Source organism: Chrysemys picta, chromosome 6 (genome assembly GCF_011386835.1).
Source record: "Chrysemys picta bellii isolate R12L10 chromosome 6, ASM1138683v2, whole genome shotgun sequence".
Classification (NCBI taxonomy): Eukaryota; Metazoa; Chordata; order Testudines; family Emydidae; genus Chrysemys; species Chrysemys picta.
In genome coordinates this window covers 97,566,116-97,580,557 of record NC_088796.1, presented here as the reverse complement: position 1 = coordinate 97,580,557, position 14,442 = coordinate 97,566,116, and the positions used below count along the sequence as shown (strand labels likewise).

Sequence of the window (14,442 nt, the reverse complement as noted above, 5' to 3'; positions counted from 1 at the left end):
CTGACAGTTAGGAAGTTTTTCCTAATGGCCAACCTAAACCTCCCTTGCTGCAATTTAAGCCCATTGCTTCTTGTCTGATCCTCAGAGGTTAACAACAACAATTTTTCTTCCTCCTCCTTGTAACATCCTTTTACATACTTGAAAACTGTTATGTCCCCTCTGTCTTTTTTCCAGACTAAACAAACCCAATTTTTTTCAGTCTTCTCTCATAGGTCATGTTTTCTAGACCTTTAATCATTTTTGTTGCTCTTCTGTGGATCTCTCCAATTTGTCCACATCCTTCCTGAAATGTGGTGCCCAGAACTGGACACAGTACTCCAGTTCAGACCTAATCAGCACAGAGTAGAGTGGAAAAATTACTTCTTGTGTCTTGCTTACAATACTCTTGCTAATACATCCCAGAATAATGTTCGCTTTTTTTGCAACAGCGTTACATTGTTGACTAATATTTAGCTTGTGGTCCACGATGACCCCCAGATCCCTTTCCACAGTACTCCTTCCTAAGCATTCATTTCCCATTTTGTATGTGTGTAACTGATTGTTCCTTCCTAAATGGAGTACTTTGCATTTGTCCTTATTGAATTTCATCCAATTTACTTCAGACCATTTCTCCAGTTTGTTCAGATCATTTTGAATTTTAATCCTCTCCTCCAAAGCGCTTGCAACCCCTTCCAGCTTGGTATCGTCCGCAGATTTTATAAGTGTACTCTCTACGCAATTATCTAAATTATGATGAAGATATTGAACAGAACCGGACCCAGAACTGATCCTTGAGGGACCCCACTTGTTATGCCCTTCCAGCATGACTGTGTACCATTGATAACTACTCTCTGGGAATGGTTTATTCCATTTTATTGCCTCAAAGAATCTTTGCTTTTTTATTTAAAAAAGACAACAAAACTGGGCTAGCTGTTATATTTAAAGCTTGTTGTTTAAAAGTGAAAAAAAAACTTTTACTCTGTCTGTAGTATCGTTTTTTTAACCCTTGGAGAATCTGCTTTCTTGTGTTCCTTTTTGGGAGTGCTGCTCTTTTCTCTTGAATGAGAGGCTGAATTATGGGACTTTGGTTTTTTTTGTTTAACTATGAAACTGAGTAGAAACCTGTATCTTGTGCCCAGGGAGACTGACATACCCACTCTGTAGTTAGGAGATGCTGGACTATTTCCAGAAATCTGGATCTTTTATGGAAAACAGAAGAGGAGAATGAATGTAGGGTTCCAGATGAATGGAAGAATTTATTAAATAACCACCTGCAACATGTGTTCTTACTCAGCAATCTGAGAAAATGAGGTTCAACTGTTTGAAATGAAGCTAGTGGTGCCCAAAGCCCTGATAATTTAGGAACCCTGGGTGTATGATATTGTTCGCAGCAATCCCAGCCTTTCGTTGTTGATCCTCTTGCCCTCTTAACGCTATGCTGAGGAATTGCCTAGTATTGTACTGGCTGAAGTGGGAGTGTTTCTTGTTCCTCAGAGGGTTCTCATCCATATACTGTCCAGAACAAACCCTGCTTAGAGTGAAATTTGACATGTTCAGATAACAGAGGGCTGCAGAAGGATGCTGAGAGACTCAAATCAGCATTCTCAAAATCTCTCAAATACTCTGTCTGGTGAGGATTTTATTATTATTATTATTTTTAATGACAGAATAAATGTCAGTCCTGCAAAAAGGAACAATGAAGGAGCCATATTCAACTTTTCCTCAAGTCAGATCTACATTAGAATTTTTTTTGCTGCGATAGCAATGTCAGTTGGGGGTGTGACTTGATTTTTCTTTTTGCAGTGTTTCTATACACTGGGGCTTTTGCAGGTAGACCATTATATTGACATAAGTGTTTTTGCTGGGATAAGCACTTTTTTGCCAGTTTTATAGGGTGCGTCCACACTAGGGGGATCTGCCAATATATCTATACTTTTCTAATATAGACCTGGACTTCATCAACCAATCCATATTTATAGTTGGGTAGGGAAAACAGTTTTGTCGTGTTTGTCATTATTTCCTTTAGGGATGGGGAAAGTAATAAAAGAGCATGCATAGCACAAAGAATCTGTCTTTGCCCCGCTCAAATAAATAAATAAAGTAAATATATAATATTTATTTTTAACCTAAACAACCAGGAGTATTAGAGATTACAGCACATTCATCATCGTATCCTCTTCCCATTAGGAGAGTTATTACAACCTAGCTGGAGGTCCTAAAGATTACATACATAGTGGGCCACAGAAGAATATTAATTTGCATTAACTCTCCACTTTCTGGTTGGCTGTACAAGTTCTGGCAGTAATGGTTTCCAACCTCCTTCACCGAGGGGCTTTCCCTTACAGGGGAAAATTTCTGCTGAATTTCTCAGCTTATCATAGAACTAGGATTTCTGTCCTTTTGGGACATCTATGGACTATGTATTTTTTAAAAAGAATCTGGTATTTTTGGGTGGATCGATCCCCTATTTATGGACTTCTATTTAAGCGATATTGGGAGAGGAAAGGAAGTATTCTTGATTTCTATTGTGATAGCACCTACAGATGCCATTTGGGATTTTGCTGGGTCCTATACAAATTTATAGGAAGTTATAGTTTAATTTAATTAGTAATATTGTGACCACTTTTCTCTCCCCTTCTTTCTCAGTTTATTTGGATGGAACAAAATCTGAGGAAGACCTCTTTTCATATGTTTATAATGATATAGTACGGGAGCTAGAAACATGGAAAAAGTAAGTCATCTTATGGGAAATTGGAACAGGATAAGGGAACTCATTAACAAAAATCTATGCCAATATTAAAGGATAATGTAAATACCTAGCATTTGACGTCCTGTGTTACAAACTCTTATATTTTGTCTAAATAGGAAGCAAAAAGCTAAAAAAATAGAAGGGTAGCTGTGGTCTGAACCTTAGATCTAAAATACTTGGACTTTCTGGAACCATAGATTCCAAGTACACCAGTATTTGCTTAGCCCTTCATCCTTCTGTGGTATACCAATAGAGCTGGGGTGGGCAAACTTTTTGGCCTGAGGGCCACATCGGGGAATAGAAATTGTATGGTGGGCCATGAATGCTCACAAAATTGGGGTTGAGATGTGGGAGGGGGTGTAGGCTCTGGGGTGGGGTTGGGGCTGAGGAATTTGGGGTGTAGGAGGGTGCTCTGGGCTTGGACCGAGGAGTTTGGAGAGCAGGAGGAGGATCAGGGCTGGGGAAGGGGTTTGGGGCATGAGGAGAGGCTCAGGGGTGCAGGCTCCGAGCGGCGCTTACCTCAAGTGGCTCCCAGAAGCAGTGGCATGTCCCTTTTCTGGCTCCTATGCAGAGGCGCGGCCAGGAGGCTCTGCACGCTACCCCATCCAGAGGTACTGCCCCTGAAGCTCCAATTGCCGGAGGGGGCCATGCCATGGCTTTTGGGAGCTGCGTGGTGCAGCCCCCGACCCAGCGCCCCGGACGGAGTGCCAGAACAGGGCCGAGCCGTGTGCTGTGGCCCCCGACCCAGCACGCCAGAGCAGGGCTGAGTGGTGTGCTGCGGCCCCTGATGTGGGGCTGAGCCGTGTGCTGCGGCCCGAGTCCCAGCGCCCCAGACCCCATTCCCCAGTGGGAACTTGTGGGCAATCCGGCCTATGGGCCGTAGTTTGCCTACCCCTGCAATAGAATATACTAATCACTTACTATGGGTGGGCTTTAAAGTAAAACTTTAAAAACTGAGCTCATGTTGGCGCTGCTTGGTCAGCGGAGACCTTATGGCACTCTGTTTAAGCTGGATTTTGACCAGGTTCTTTGACCGCACTGAAAGGATGAGTTATTTTATCATTTTAGATCTCCTCTCTGCTCTCTCTTGTTGGTGCTTGCATGTTGGGAATAACCTTTTTACAGTGTTCCCCCAGATTCTCAAACATCTGCTTTTCCTAAGTGGAGCAATTAGGCCTGTGCAGGAAGGCTCTCAAATAATGATTTAAATATTGAAGAACCAGAACATTTAATAAATCTGGTTTTCCTAATCCCCTATTCCACACTATTTGGGGTGATTTTCTTCTCTCTACTGAATTTTCACAATCATTAGAGGGAATTTTAGTTAACCCACCTTTTGTTTATTTAGATTAGGAAGCATACACACAGCTCTTTTTTTTTTCTTCTTCTTTTAAATTAAGCAGTAGTTAAATGAGTTGCAGCAGTAAGCTAACTGGAGTCTGTCAAAGAATATGTCCACTGGTTCTTAAAAAGAACTCTAGTGGAAGAATCAGTGCATATTTATCTGAAAGAAAAAGCAAAGCTTGTGTCTTAATAGTTGATCCCATAAGTCTGGTCTTCCTACTGTGTATAACAGTGGCTCTCAAACTTTTTTACTGGTGACCCCTTTCACATAGCAAACCTCTGAGTGCAACCCCCCCTTATAAATTTAAAACACTTTTTAAAATATATTATAAATGCTGGAGGCAAAGCGGGGTTTGGGGTGGAGGTTGACACCTCGCAACCCCCCATGTAATAACCTCATGACCCCCTGAGGGGTCCCAACCCCCAGTTTGAGAACCCCTGGTGTATAACATGTGCCATGCTTTTACTACCTCTTTGATACTGATGCAGTGTAGTGAATGTATAGATCTTGCTGGTCTGTCTATACATTTATTTTGTAACTCAAAATCCATTACAATTTGAATTTTAAATTAAATTTTGAAATACATCACTACATGATATAGATAACTGGGTACAGAGTTGTGGCTGATCTTTACTATTAAAAATATATATAAAACAAGAGAGGGGGGGGAATGAGGTAGCAAAAGCCCAGCCAAACAAAACTCCTGGTTATGGTTTGTGCCAATACATAGCATTCATAAAAGGCATGCAGAGAAGGTCATCATAAATACCAGCTATTCACAGTGAAGCAGGTTAACATTAATTGAAAAATAAAAATTAAATGGAAAAATAATTAAAAATACAGTCAATGATATTGTGTATATGTGCCATATCCTCATGAATGAGAGAGACGTTTAGTATCTTAATGTAGATTATATACAAACTAAATGTAAACACTTGTTTTACAACTGCTTCAGATCTGGAACAGATAGATCAATTGCTGGATAACTTTGCAGAGTTAAGAGATATATTTGAAAGTTTTTGAGAGAAAGTGGTAACATATTACTTTGAGCAAAAAAATTGAGGTTTGACAAGATTTGAGCATAGAGGGAAAGAATAACATATTTTGAGATTCAGGTAGGTGACAAGAATTGTGATTAGACATATAGTAGATGCCATCTAATATCTGTGAACTGATATCTTTACTTTTATTTTTTTAAGGTGAGCAGGTCACAGCAAAACCATGTGAGAAGTGGGAATTCTTTCCAGTATGGATTCAGGGTCAATTTTATGGTTTCTGGCAAAGTGATCCACCCAATCTATTGTATGTACATCCGAAACACCAGTTTATACAAATCCATATTGTACTGTAGTGACTGCTATTTCTGTTAGACTTTATAAATATTGATGAACAGTATAGGTCATCCAGTAGACTAGTGCAGTATTTTTAAAGTGATAGCCTTGCTCAGAGTGGCATCTGTAACCCTGTGACAAACTTTAAGCCTGATTTAATATTTAATCATGTAATATAAGGAATTTGAAAATTACTTTAATGTATGGAAATATAGCCTTGGATATTTCATAAATATACTTTCATAGGTATACGCTATGTGCACAATTTTATATCCAAGTAAAATATTTTTGGAATTGAAAATCACAAATGCAAAGTGATTGCACGTTAGTAATATAGGGAAAAATAGAAGTAATAGCTCATAAGATATTAAATATGAGTATTAAATGACATGATGTGGTTAAAGAGGCAAAAGCCATTTTGGGAGTATGTAAATAGAGGTATTGCACTTGAGAACAGAAACAGAATTCTTCCTTTTTCACATGGTGCTTGTTAGAATGCAGCTGGAGTATTGTGTATTGTTTGGGGCACTATGGAAAGGATATAGATAATCTGAAGAGCAACTACTAGGCTATTAGAAAGAGTTGTAGGATAAGAAGAGAGGTTGGTAGTGGTTCAGATGTGTTAACAGTAACAGGATGAAAAATGTGCAGCCTGGAAAATAAGGTTTTGAGTTGTAAAAGATTCTGGCTGACATGCACAAAAGATGGTACAAAAGAGAAGAAGGAAAGAATAAGATTCTCATTAATCATAAATGATTAATTAGAAATAAATTTAAAAAAAGAAATGTGATTAGAGAACAGAAAAATTATATGGTTTAGATCAGCTAAGGAATAGTACCAGCTTCTCAGTCATATAAAAATAAATAAATACACACAGGGAGGACTTAAAACTATTTGAAAACAAACTATCTTTTGAGGATTGTCTAGATATCTTAATTCTACTCAAACCAAAGGTGCAAACCATATAACCTACTACAGGGTCCTTCCAACCCTAAAAGTTCTAGTATTGTTCACTTTCAGGCATTTTGGTAGCACAGAAATGTGTTTTTGTTCGGATATTTTTAGCCTGACAACTATAATATGGTAGCCATCTTGACTGTCTGATCATGAATGCAATATTAAGACTGTTAATAGTAAGCAGAAAATATATTCGTGGTGATCTACTAAAACAGAAGCAGTGTAAGTGTATGTAGAAATATGTTTAAGATGAAATACTTTTTAATGTGAATTTCTGTATCTCAATTTTATACAACAAATAAAATATACTCTAATTGTGTTTTCTCAAATGGCTTGGAGGAACAATAAATGGCTTTAAATATATATATAAAATATGTTTATTTTGCAGGGAGGTGTGCAGTCACATGATAGCAAAGCAAGTATGTATTAAACTAGCTGATACTTGCCAGAAACTTCTTATTTTTGATGCACAGAAATCCTAGATTCTATCTCTGGCTCTGGGGTATAAGTACTGTACTATAATGTAACAATCCCAGTTTTATCTGTCTTAGAGATTTGGGTTCTATTCCTAACAGTGGTTGGAGAAGGTAATACAGAAATAGGTATAACCTGTTAGTTAACTTTAAATCCTTAAGAGCAATGATCCTTGATACATCTATAGATTTGAGCTGTATTTTAAAGATATCTTTACAATACAATGTATTCTACTATAGATCAGTGGTTCTTAACCGGGGTTTGCGTATTCCTGGGGGTACGCAGAGATCTTTCAGGGAGTACACCAAATCACCTAGATATTTATCTAGTTTTACAACAGGCTACATAAAAAGAACTAGCGAAGTCAGTACAGACAACTAGTGAAACTTCATACAGACAATGACTTGTTTATACTGCTCTGTATACTGTAAACTGAAATGTAAGAATATTTATATTCCAATTGCTTTGATAATTATATGGTAAAAATGAGAATAAGCAATTTTTCAGTAATAGTGTTCTGTGACACTTTAGTGTTTGTGTCTGATTGTGTAAGCAAGTAGTTAAGTGAAGTGAAACTTGGGATACGCAAGACATTGCAGACTCCTGCAAGTGGTACAGTAGTGTGGAAAGGTTGAGGGCCACTAGTTTAGAAAAAAAGTATCTATCGCAGATACCCTTAACTCCAACCTCAGTTAGTTATCTGCCTTCTATTCTCAGATTTTCTGTCTGAGGGATCTTATTTAGACACCTCTGTACTCCTGCATATTCTTATATATTTTTAAAATATATCTATGCTATAGTAATATCCCAAAAGATATCATTTGTGTATCATTTACTATCATTTGTGTAACATGTAGTGTTTTGCTGTATTATTGCAGGAGCTCAAGTCCTATGGTGCTAAAAAAATAGTTAATATAAAATAGAACAAGTGGCCAGAAGCATCCTTCATTTTCATCTAAACTAGATGCTGAACTTTAGTGTGGCTGCCCCTCACCATCGTCATTACCACCTATTATAATCATGACTCTCCTTCTTCACACACTGTCTGCTCTTACTTTTTTGTGTTATGGCCCATCCTTAGCACTCACCAGCTCCAGGACAGGACTCCCTCCAGTGCAATTAACAGCACCTTTGCCCTGGAGTTAAAAAGGAGCAGAGTCCAATAGTGTTATAGTGCCTATCACAATGTATGTGTTACTGAAATACAGATTTAAATGTTTTATTAGAGCTAATGTTTAAAAATTAGAGTACACAGGTTAAGAAAAGAGTGGCTGTAGCTCTGGGTCTAGGGCTTAGATTATCCAACCAAGCTCTTTCCCAGGGCTTGGCCACTCCTGGTGAGAGGGGGAAATTGCCCCTGGTGCCCTATTCCTTTACATATAGGTATGGCATCTCTTCAAACATATTTTTCAATGGAAAAATAGCCACCATTGACTCATCTTCTCCCCCCCCCCCCCGTTACAAACTACTGCCCCTTTCCCTGCTGTCGCCTACCTCCCCCTGCCTGGGGCGGGCCGTGCTACACTCTCTGGCCAGTGAGAACGTTACTGCTGCAGCCAGGCTCCCCCCACGCCTCACGGTCAGGGCTGCACGGGACCCCCCGGTATCTATGCCACACGGTGAAGAAGCAGATTTGGATCCTGCCAGTAGAGGGGAGGGGTGACACCTCCCCCCCGCGACAGTTCGTGGTTAGGCCGTTGACTCTTCTCTTCCCGCATTTTCTCACGATCACTCACTGGCTGGTAGGAGGGGTCGGACGGGCTCTTCTGCGGCTGCGCGGGCCATGCCCGTTGTATATCGCCGTTGGAGGGCGGTGTCCTCGCGTCATATAAAGCAAGTACTCGGGGGGCGCGTGCGCCTTTCTCTCGTGCCGGAAGCGGGCGGGGAAAGCGTTGGAGTTGTCGGCCGCGTGCGGCCTGTCCTGGAAGGCGCAGCTCTCGCTGCAGCCGCGGCCCGGAGGCGAGGAGGACACACCTCGGTCACGGCGATGCTCCGGGGGCGCCGGCAGGGGGACTGGGAGGGGGATGGAGGGGAACAGCGGCCGTGGCGAGACCGGGGTGGTTGCGACGACGGGGAGGTGCCGTTCAGCAGCGAGCGGCTCAGGCGAAAGCAGCCGGAGCAGGGGACGGTGAGCAGGATGGAGGAGGAGGAGGAAGAGCGGCTGGAGGGGGAGCATTTCCGGAGAATCATCAACGCCTTCCGATACTACGGGTAACCGATACCCTACTCCGCGGAAGACTAGAGACCCCTCCCCCCAGGTTTCCTGAACCCGAGAGACTCCGACCCTGGCCGGCTCCCCCTGAGGCTGAGAGACGAGACCCCCTTACCCAATTCCCAGGCCCCTGCCCCCGAGAAACCAGCCAGGTGGAGCCAGGAAATCACTGCCTATGTAACCTTTCTGCCCATTTCCTCCCATGCACCCCCGCCACCGGTGTGTGTGTGCGCTCTCCCCATCTCTCCCCTTCCCCCCCCCCCCCATGACAGTTTTCTAGTTTTTCTCTTATAACTGTGGAAATACAAAATTATTTAGAAGTGGAACTGAGTGCATGTACAGAAGTGATAGCAGGGCATGTTGGTCAAGCTGGTTCTTTGTTAGCTGGAGAAATACTTGAAGTGGTGTTGAAGGGTCTTCATATCTTCCTCTTAAGGCAAAGTTGCTTAATTAGGGGAGATGAAGTAAGCAGTACGTTTTTCTGTTTTTAAAATGAACCTGATTGAGTTTTGGATAATAAATGTAAAAGTACATAATTATTAATGAACATTTATTTTAGACTGTTGAGATTGAACTTTACAGACTATGCAAACACTGCAAAACCAAGGCCGGTTAACAGCATTGTATTCAATACTGACATTGAAGGATATAACTAACTTTGAGCTTGTTTTCCTACCAGAAAAGTGCTTTATGGCCCTTCAAAAAATAATAAGCTGGAGTAGAAAGCCTCAAAAATACTTTTCTACCGAATGTGTAGAACAGAGGAGAACATCATTTATTTTTGGTTAAAACTAATTGATCTAGAGAAAGCAACTGTTTATAGCCATGCTTGTGACATTATCTTGGAAATCATATATGTTCTGTCACTTTAGAACCTTTTAGGAAGTTTAAATACATGAAACAGAGTTGGGATGTTATGATCCACATTATATTTTTTATATTTCAATTGTAAACAGCTGGGGCCATTATAGTGCAATTGTCTCGTTTGGACAATGTTAGGTGCCATACATGATCTTTAAATTATAGGACCACCTCCTTTGCAATTCCTTTCAAAGAGCTTTAACCAGATTGAGTTGAAATGCGCCCCATATTTAATAACTAGTGTCAATAAAACATGTTTCAAATAGCTTTATTTTTATAAACCTTACGAGGTTATTGAAATTAAAGGGTGTCTCTTTAACAATCTAAATGCTTGAACATAGAAATATTAAATGAGCGGTTTTAGATACCCATGTAAACTGTGAATGAAGTGAGTTCTAATTCAGAGGACTGAATGTCTATATGACTGTCTTAGCCAACCATTAAGAAAGGGATAGATGACAAGACAGAAAATATCCTAATGCATATATATATATATATATATAATGCATATGTGTGTGTGTATATATGCGCATATACAAATAAAAACATAATCTGTGGTATGCCTTGAATACTGCATGCAGTTCTCGTCGCCCCATCTCAAAAAAGATGTATTACAAGTGGAAGAAGTATAGAGAAGGGCAACAAAATCATTAGGGGTATGGAACAGCTTCCCTGTGAGGAGAGATTAAAAAAAACTGGGGCTGTTCTGTTTAGAAGAGAGATACGATAGAGGTATCTAAAATCATGAATGGTGTAGAGAAAGAGAATAAGGATGTGTTGTTTATCCCTTCATGTAACACAAGAAATAGGGGGCACCCAGTGAAATTAATAGCTGCAGATTTGTACAACGCACAGTCAACCTGTGTAGCTTGTTGCCAGGAGATGTTGTGAAGGCCAAAAGTATAAGTGGGTTCAAAAATAATTAGATAAGTTTATGGAGGATAGGTGCATCAGGGGCTTTTAGACAAGATGGTCAGGGCTGCAACCACATGCTCCGGGTGTCCCTGAACCTCTGGCTGCCAGAAGCTGGGACTGGACGATGGGATGGATCACTCGATAAATTGCCCTCCTAAATTCATTCCCTCTGAAGCATCTGGCATCTGAAGCTGTTAGAAAACAGGATACTGGGCTAGGTGAACCATTAGTTTGACCCAGTATGTGCATTCTTATGTTCTTAAACTTGCTATAGAATATCCTTAAATTACATTGATTTGAAAATTGTGTACAGATTAGAATTTAAAATGAAAACAGCAACATTATCCTATGTAGTTACAATGAAATTTGTGTTCATCCTTAACTTTTCTCAGGTTTCAGAGTAACAGCCGTGTTAGTCTGTATCCGCAAAAAGAAGAACAGGAGTACTTGTGGCACCTTAGAGACTAACAAATTTATTAGAGCATAAGCTTTCGTGGACTACAGCCCACTTCTTCGGATGCATATGCATCCGAAGAAGTGGGCTGTAGTCCACGAAAGCTTATGCTCTAATAAATTTGTTAGTCTCTAAGGTGCCACAAGTACTCCTGTTCTTCTTAACTTTTCTGTTAACGAGTGGCTCAAGGTAAAGAACTAAGGCCTCAATTGTGTAGTGATTTATCCACATACTTAATTTTCCATATTGTGAGTAGTTCTGTTGATTTCATTGGACTGTTCAGTGTGAAAAGGTAAGCATGTGGAGAAGTCTTTACAGAATCCGTACAGTGATATTAAAAGTGAAGTGAGTTCCTTGTGTCTTATGCAGCATAGTGTATACTCTTTTAATATTATTTTCTTTACTGTTTCAATGCACAGTTAAAAGCGTGATATTTTCAAACCGTTTGTCCAATCAGTCTATTTCCGTGAATTTCTAATGGTATTCAAACCAATGTAGACTTCAGTTTGTGAACCAGTGCCATTGATGGTGATGCTAACATGCACAGATCTGGGAATAGATAACCGCTTCATAATTTGCAGTCTAAAATAACCACATTCTCTATAAAATTCTTAGGAATTGAGGTCTTTTGGCTTGGTTAGAGGATCATTGTGTAATGAGATCTAAGGTTTTTTGAGTAAAGATGGAGAAGTTATAATAGCGGTAATCTGGAGTATCTTCAAATGTGGGTTCTTTGCATTTATAGTTGACGCTAAATACTGACAGACCTTAACTTTTTTATTTTCTAGAACTAATATGCATGAGCAAGTGAACAGAACAGAGAGACAGTTTAGATCCCTCCCAGCTAACCAACAAAACCTACTTCCTCAATTTCTTCTTCATCTGGACAAGATTCGGAAATGCATTGATCATAATCAAGAGATCCTACAGACCATTGTGAACGAGTGCAAACATATGTTTGAAAATAAAGAATATGGAGAAGATGTATGTAAAAATTGGACTCTTTTCATATTTCAGAAGTAAAAATTTCTGTACATTTGTTAGTTATATTTCTTTTTCTCACTTCAGATTTCCATTTCTTTTGTCCCTCCCCACTTCCCTTATGAATTCATATTTGCTTAATTACCTTGCCCCCAACCTTTGCATGTCTTATAGGCCTGATGAATTATATTGTATAGTTTTTCAATAAAGGCATCTCTGGCTATTTTTTCTATATAGAGGTACAGTTAATCACTCAGGAGAACAGTACTTGTCTGCTATGGCAAGTTGTCAGTAAGTACTCTTAGTAACAGATCAGTATGATAGAACTCCAATGGAGTTCTAACTCTACCCAAGTTATTTTTCTAAGGTTGACTTTTCACTTGGCTGCATTGATCATAAATAGTGTTTTTGTAGTACATTAGTTTACAACATTCTTAATCACCTATGTGTTTTAGGTAAATTAACTATTTGTGGTATTATAGTTCTGTACAATTTTATCATAATTTCCCCCCTACTTGATCTACCTTTTTTTAGTATGCCATATCTATTTTTTTTAATGAAGTTTTACACTTATGAAGCTTAAGGGACTGGCAGTGACGGAAACTGAAGTCTTCTTTTTTTTTTTTGTATCCATAGGCTGGGTACAGTTCTGGGCAGCTCCAGTGTGAGCTTCTCCATGCTGCCTCATCAATGACCTGGAGGGACCTCCCTCTCAGAGTGAGAGGTTGTTCGGTCTCCATACTAGCTCACCCCTTGTCCTTTCCTGAATAAGGACTACCAGTTGTGCTGAATTATGCTATATTATATATTGGTTTTGTGATGTGGACCCTGGTCTATTGAGGGCTGAGCTGATACCACCAAACTCATTTCATATATGACTGTAAGCTGGATTTGAGCCCTGGTCCCAGAGGTGAGAGGCGAGTGCTTTATCAACTAAACCACCCGTATAGCTGCTACAGCATGTCTGTTTCAGTATTCAAAGCTAAGGTTGTTTGACGTCTTAAATTTCTGGATTTATATTTTGTCTAACTTTTATTTGCCCTTTAATCAGGAAAATGGGAAGATTGTGCCAGCCTCAACGTTTGACATGGATAAATTAAAGTCCACTTTGAAACAGTTTGTAAGAGACTGGAGTGAAACGGGGAAACCTGAGAGAGATTCCTGCTACCAGCCAATCATTAATGAAATTGTAAAGAACTTTCCAAAAGAGAGATGGTAAATAGTGCTTTGTTTTTAAGATTTATTATAAGAGAAAATACATAGGTCTTCCACATTGCACGCCACTTGTAAAAAGTTTGTAGAGAGTGGTTGGGGGGGAAAAAAAGCTTGAATTTAAAAATATTTTAAAATAAGTGCAAATAGCGTTGGGTTAATTGCATAAACAAAAAATGCTTGTATGGTAGGGAAGTACAGTAGAATACAAAACGTTAAACCTAGAAATAATAAAACAGAATTAAGTATTCTCTCTCTGTGGGCCAATATTGATAGGTCTAAATATATTTTTATGTGAGTTCAAAAAGTTGTAATATGGTTAAGCCTAGTGATCCTACAGCAGCACAATACAAGGAATCAACAAGTTTGGCAGCTGCTATGAGTGCTGTGGTAGGATCCATGTCCACCTTGCCTCAGCTCAAGAGGAGGCCATAGTATATGATCCCTTGAAGGGAAGGGGAATTAAAATGTGGTTATCCTTGGTGAGAGAGGAAAGAAGTAAAAGGTTCCTATCACCCCTATTATAGCTTTATTACATTTGCAATCCTGTTTACAAATGTTTAGGCCCAATATTGATTTCAGACACAAGATACAATGCATCTTGTAACACTTTCATCTGTTTGTGTGTATATCTTGATAAGTCACTTGACAAAAAGTAAGGCATGTCTGTGTGTCTAAAGGTAGGATAAATGCTGATATGGTAACAACCTAAAAAGAGCAAATTTATTTATCAAAAGTAATATAGTAGTAAAAATGAGAAACAACAACAAAAACTACTCATTAGTGAAATCCATGTCCTAAGAATATAAATATAAATGATTGTTACTTATTAAATCAGTGCAATTGTCATAAATATACATCATTTCACTTTTAAACTTAGAGGTTCTTTTAATGAGGAAAAACAGTGGCCAGCACTGACACTTATGTTTTAATTTCATTTGTGAGTGAACTTGGTGTTTATAAAAGTGAGGA

General features: G+C 39.4%; 1 protein-coding gene across 18 annotated transcripts in view; it reads left to right on the top strand.

Moving 5' to 3' along the window:
• Positions 1–14,442, top strand: part of LOC101953441 (carnosine N-methyltransferase) — a 48,005-nt gene that overhangs the window by 9,120 nt on the left and 24,443 nt on the right. For 13 of the 18 annotated variants that reach the window (XM_065549422.1, XM_065549421.1, XM_065549413.1 and 10 more), the window contains 2 exons: positions 12,066–12,261; positions 13,310–13,473. In XM_065549422.1, coding sequence (XP_065405494.1) covers positions 12,066–12,261; positions 13,310–13,473 — 360 coding nt within the window. Of the gene's footprint in view, positions 1–2,625; positions 2,711–5,272; positions 6,691–8,603; positions 9,047–9,402; positions 9,512–12,065; positions 12,262–13,309; positions 13,474–14,442 lie in introns of those variants that run through there. The other 5 variants (XM_065549428.1, XM_005297737.5, XM_024105418.3 and 2 more) reach the window with 4 other exon arrangements.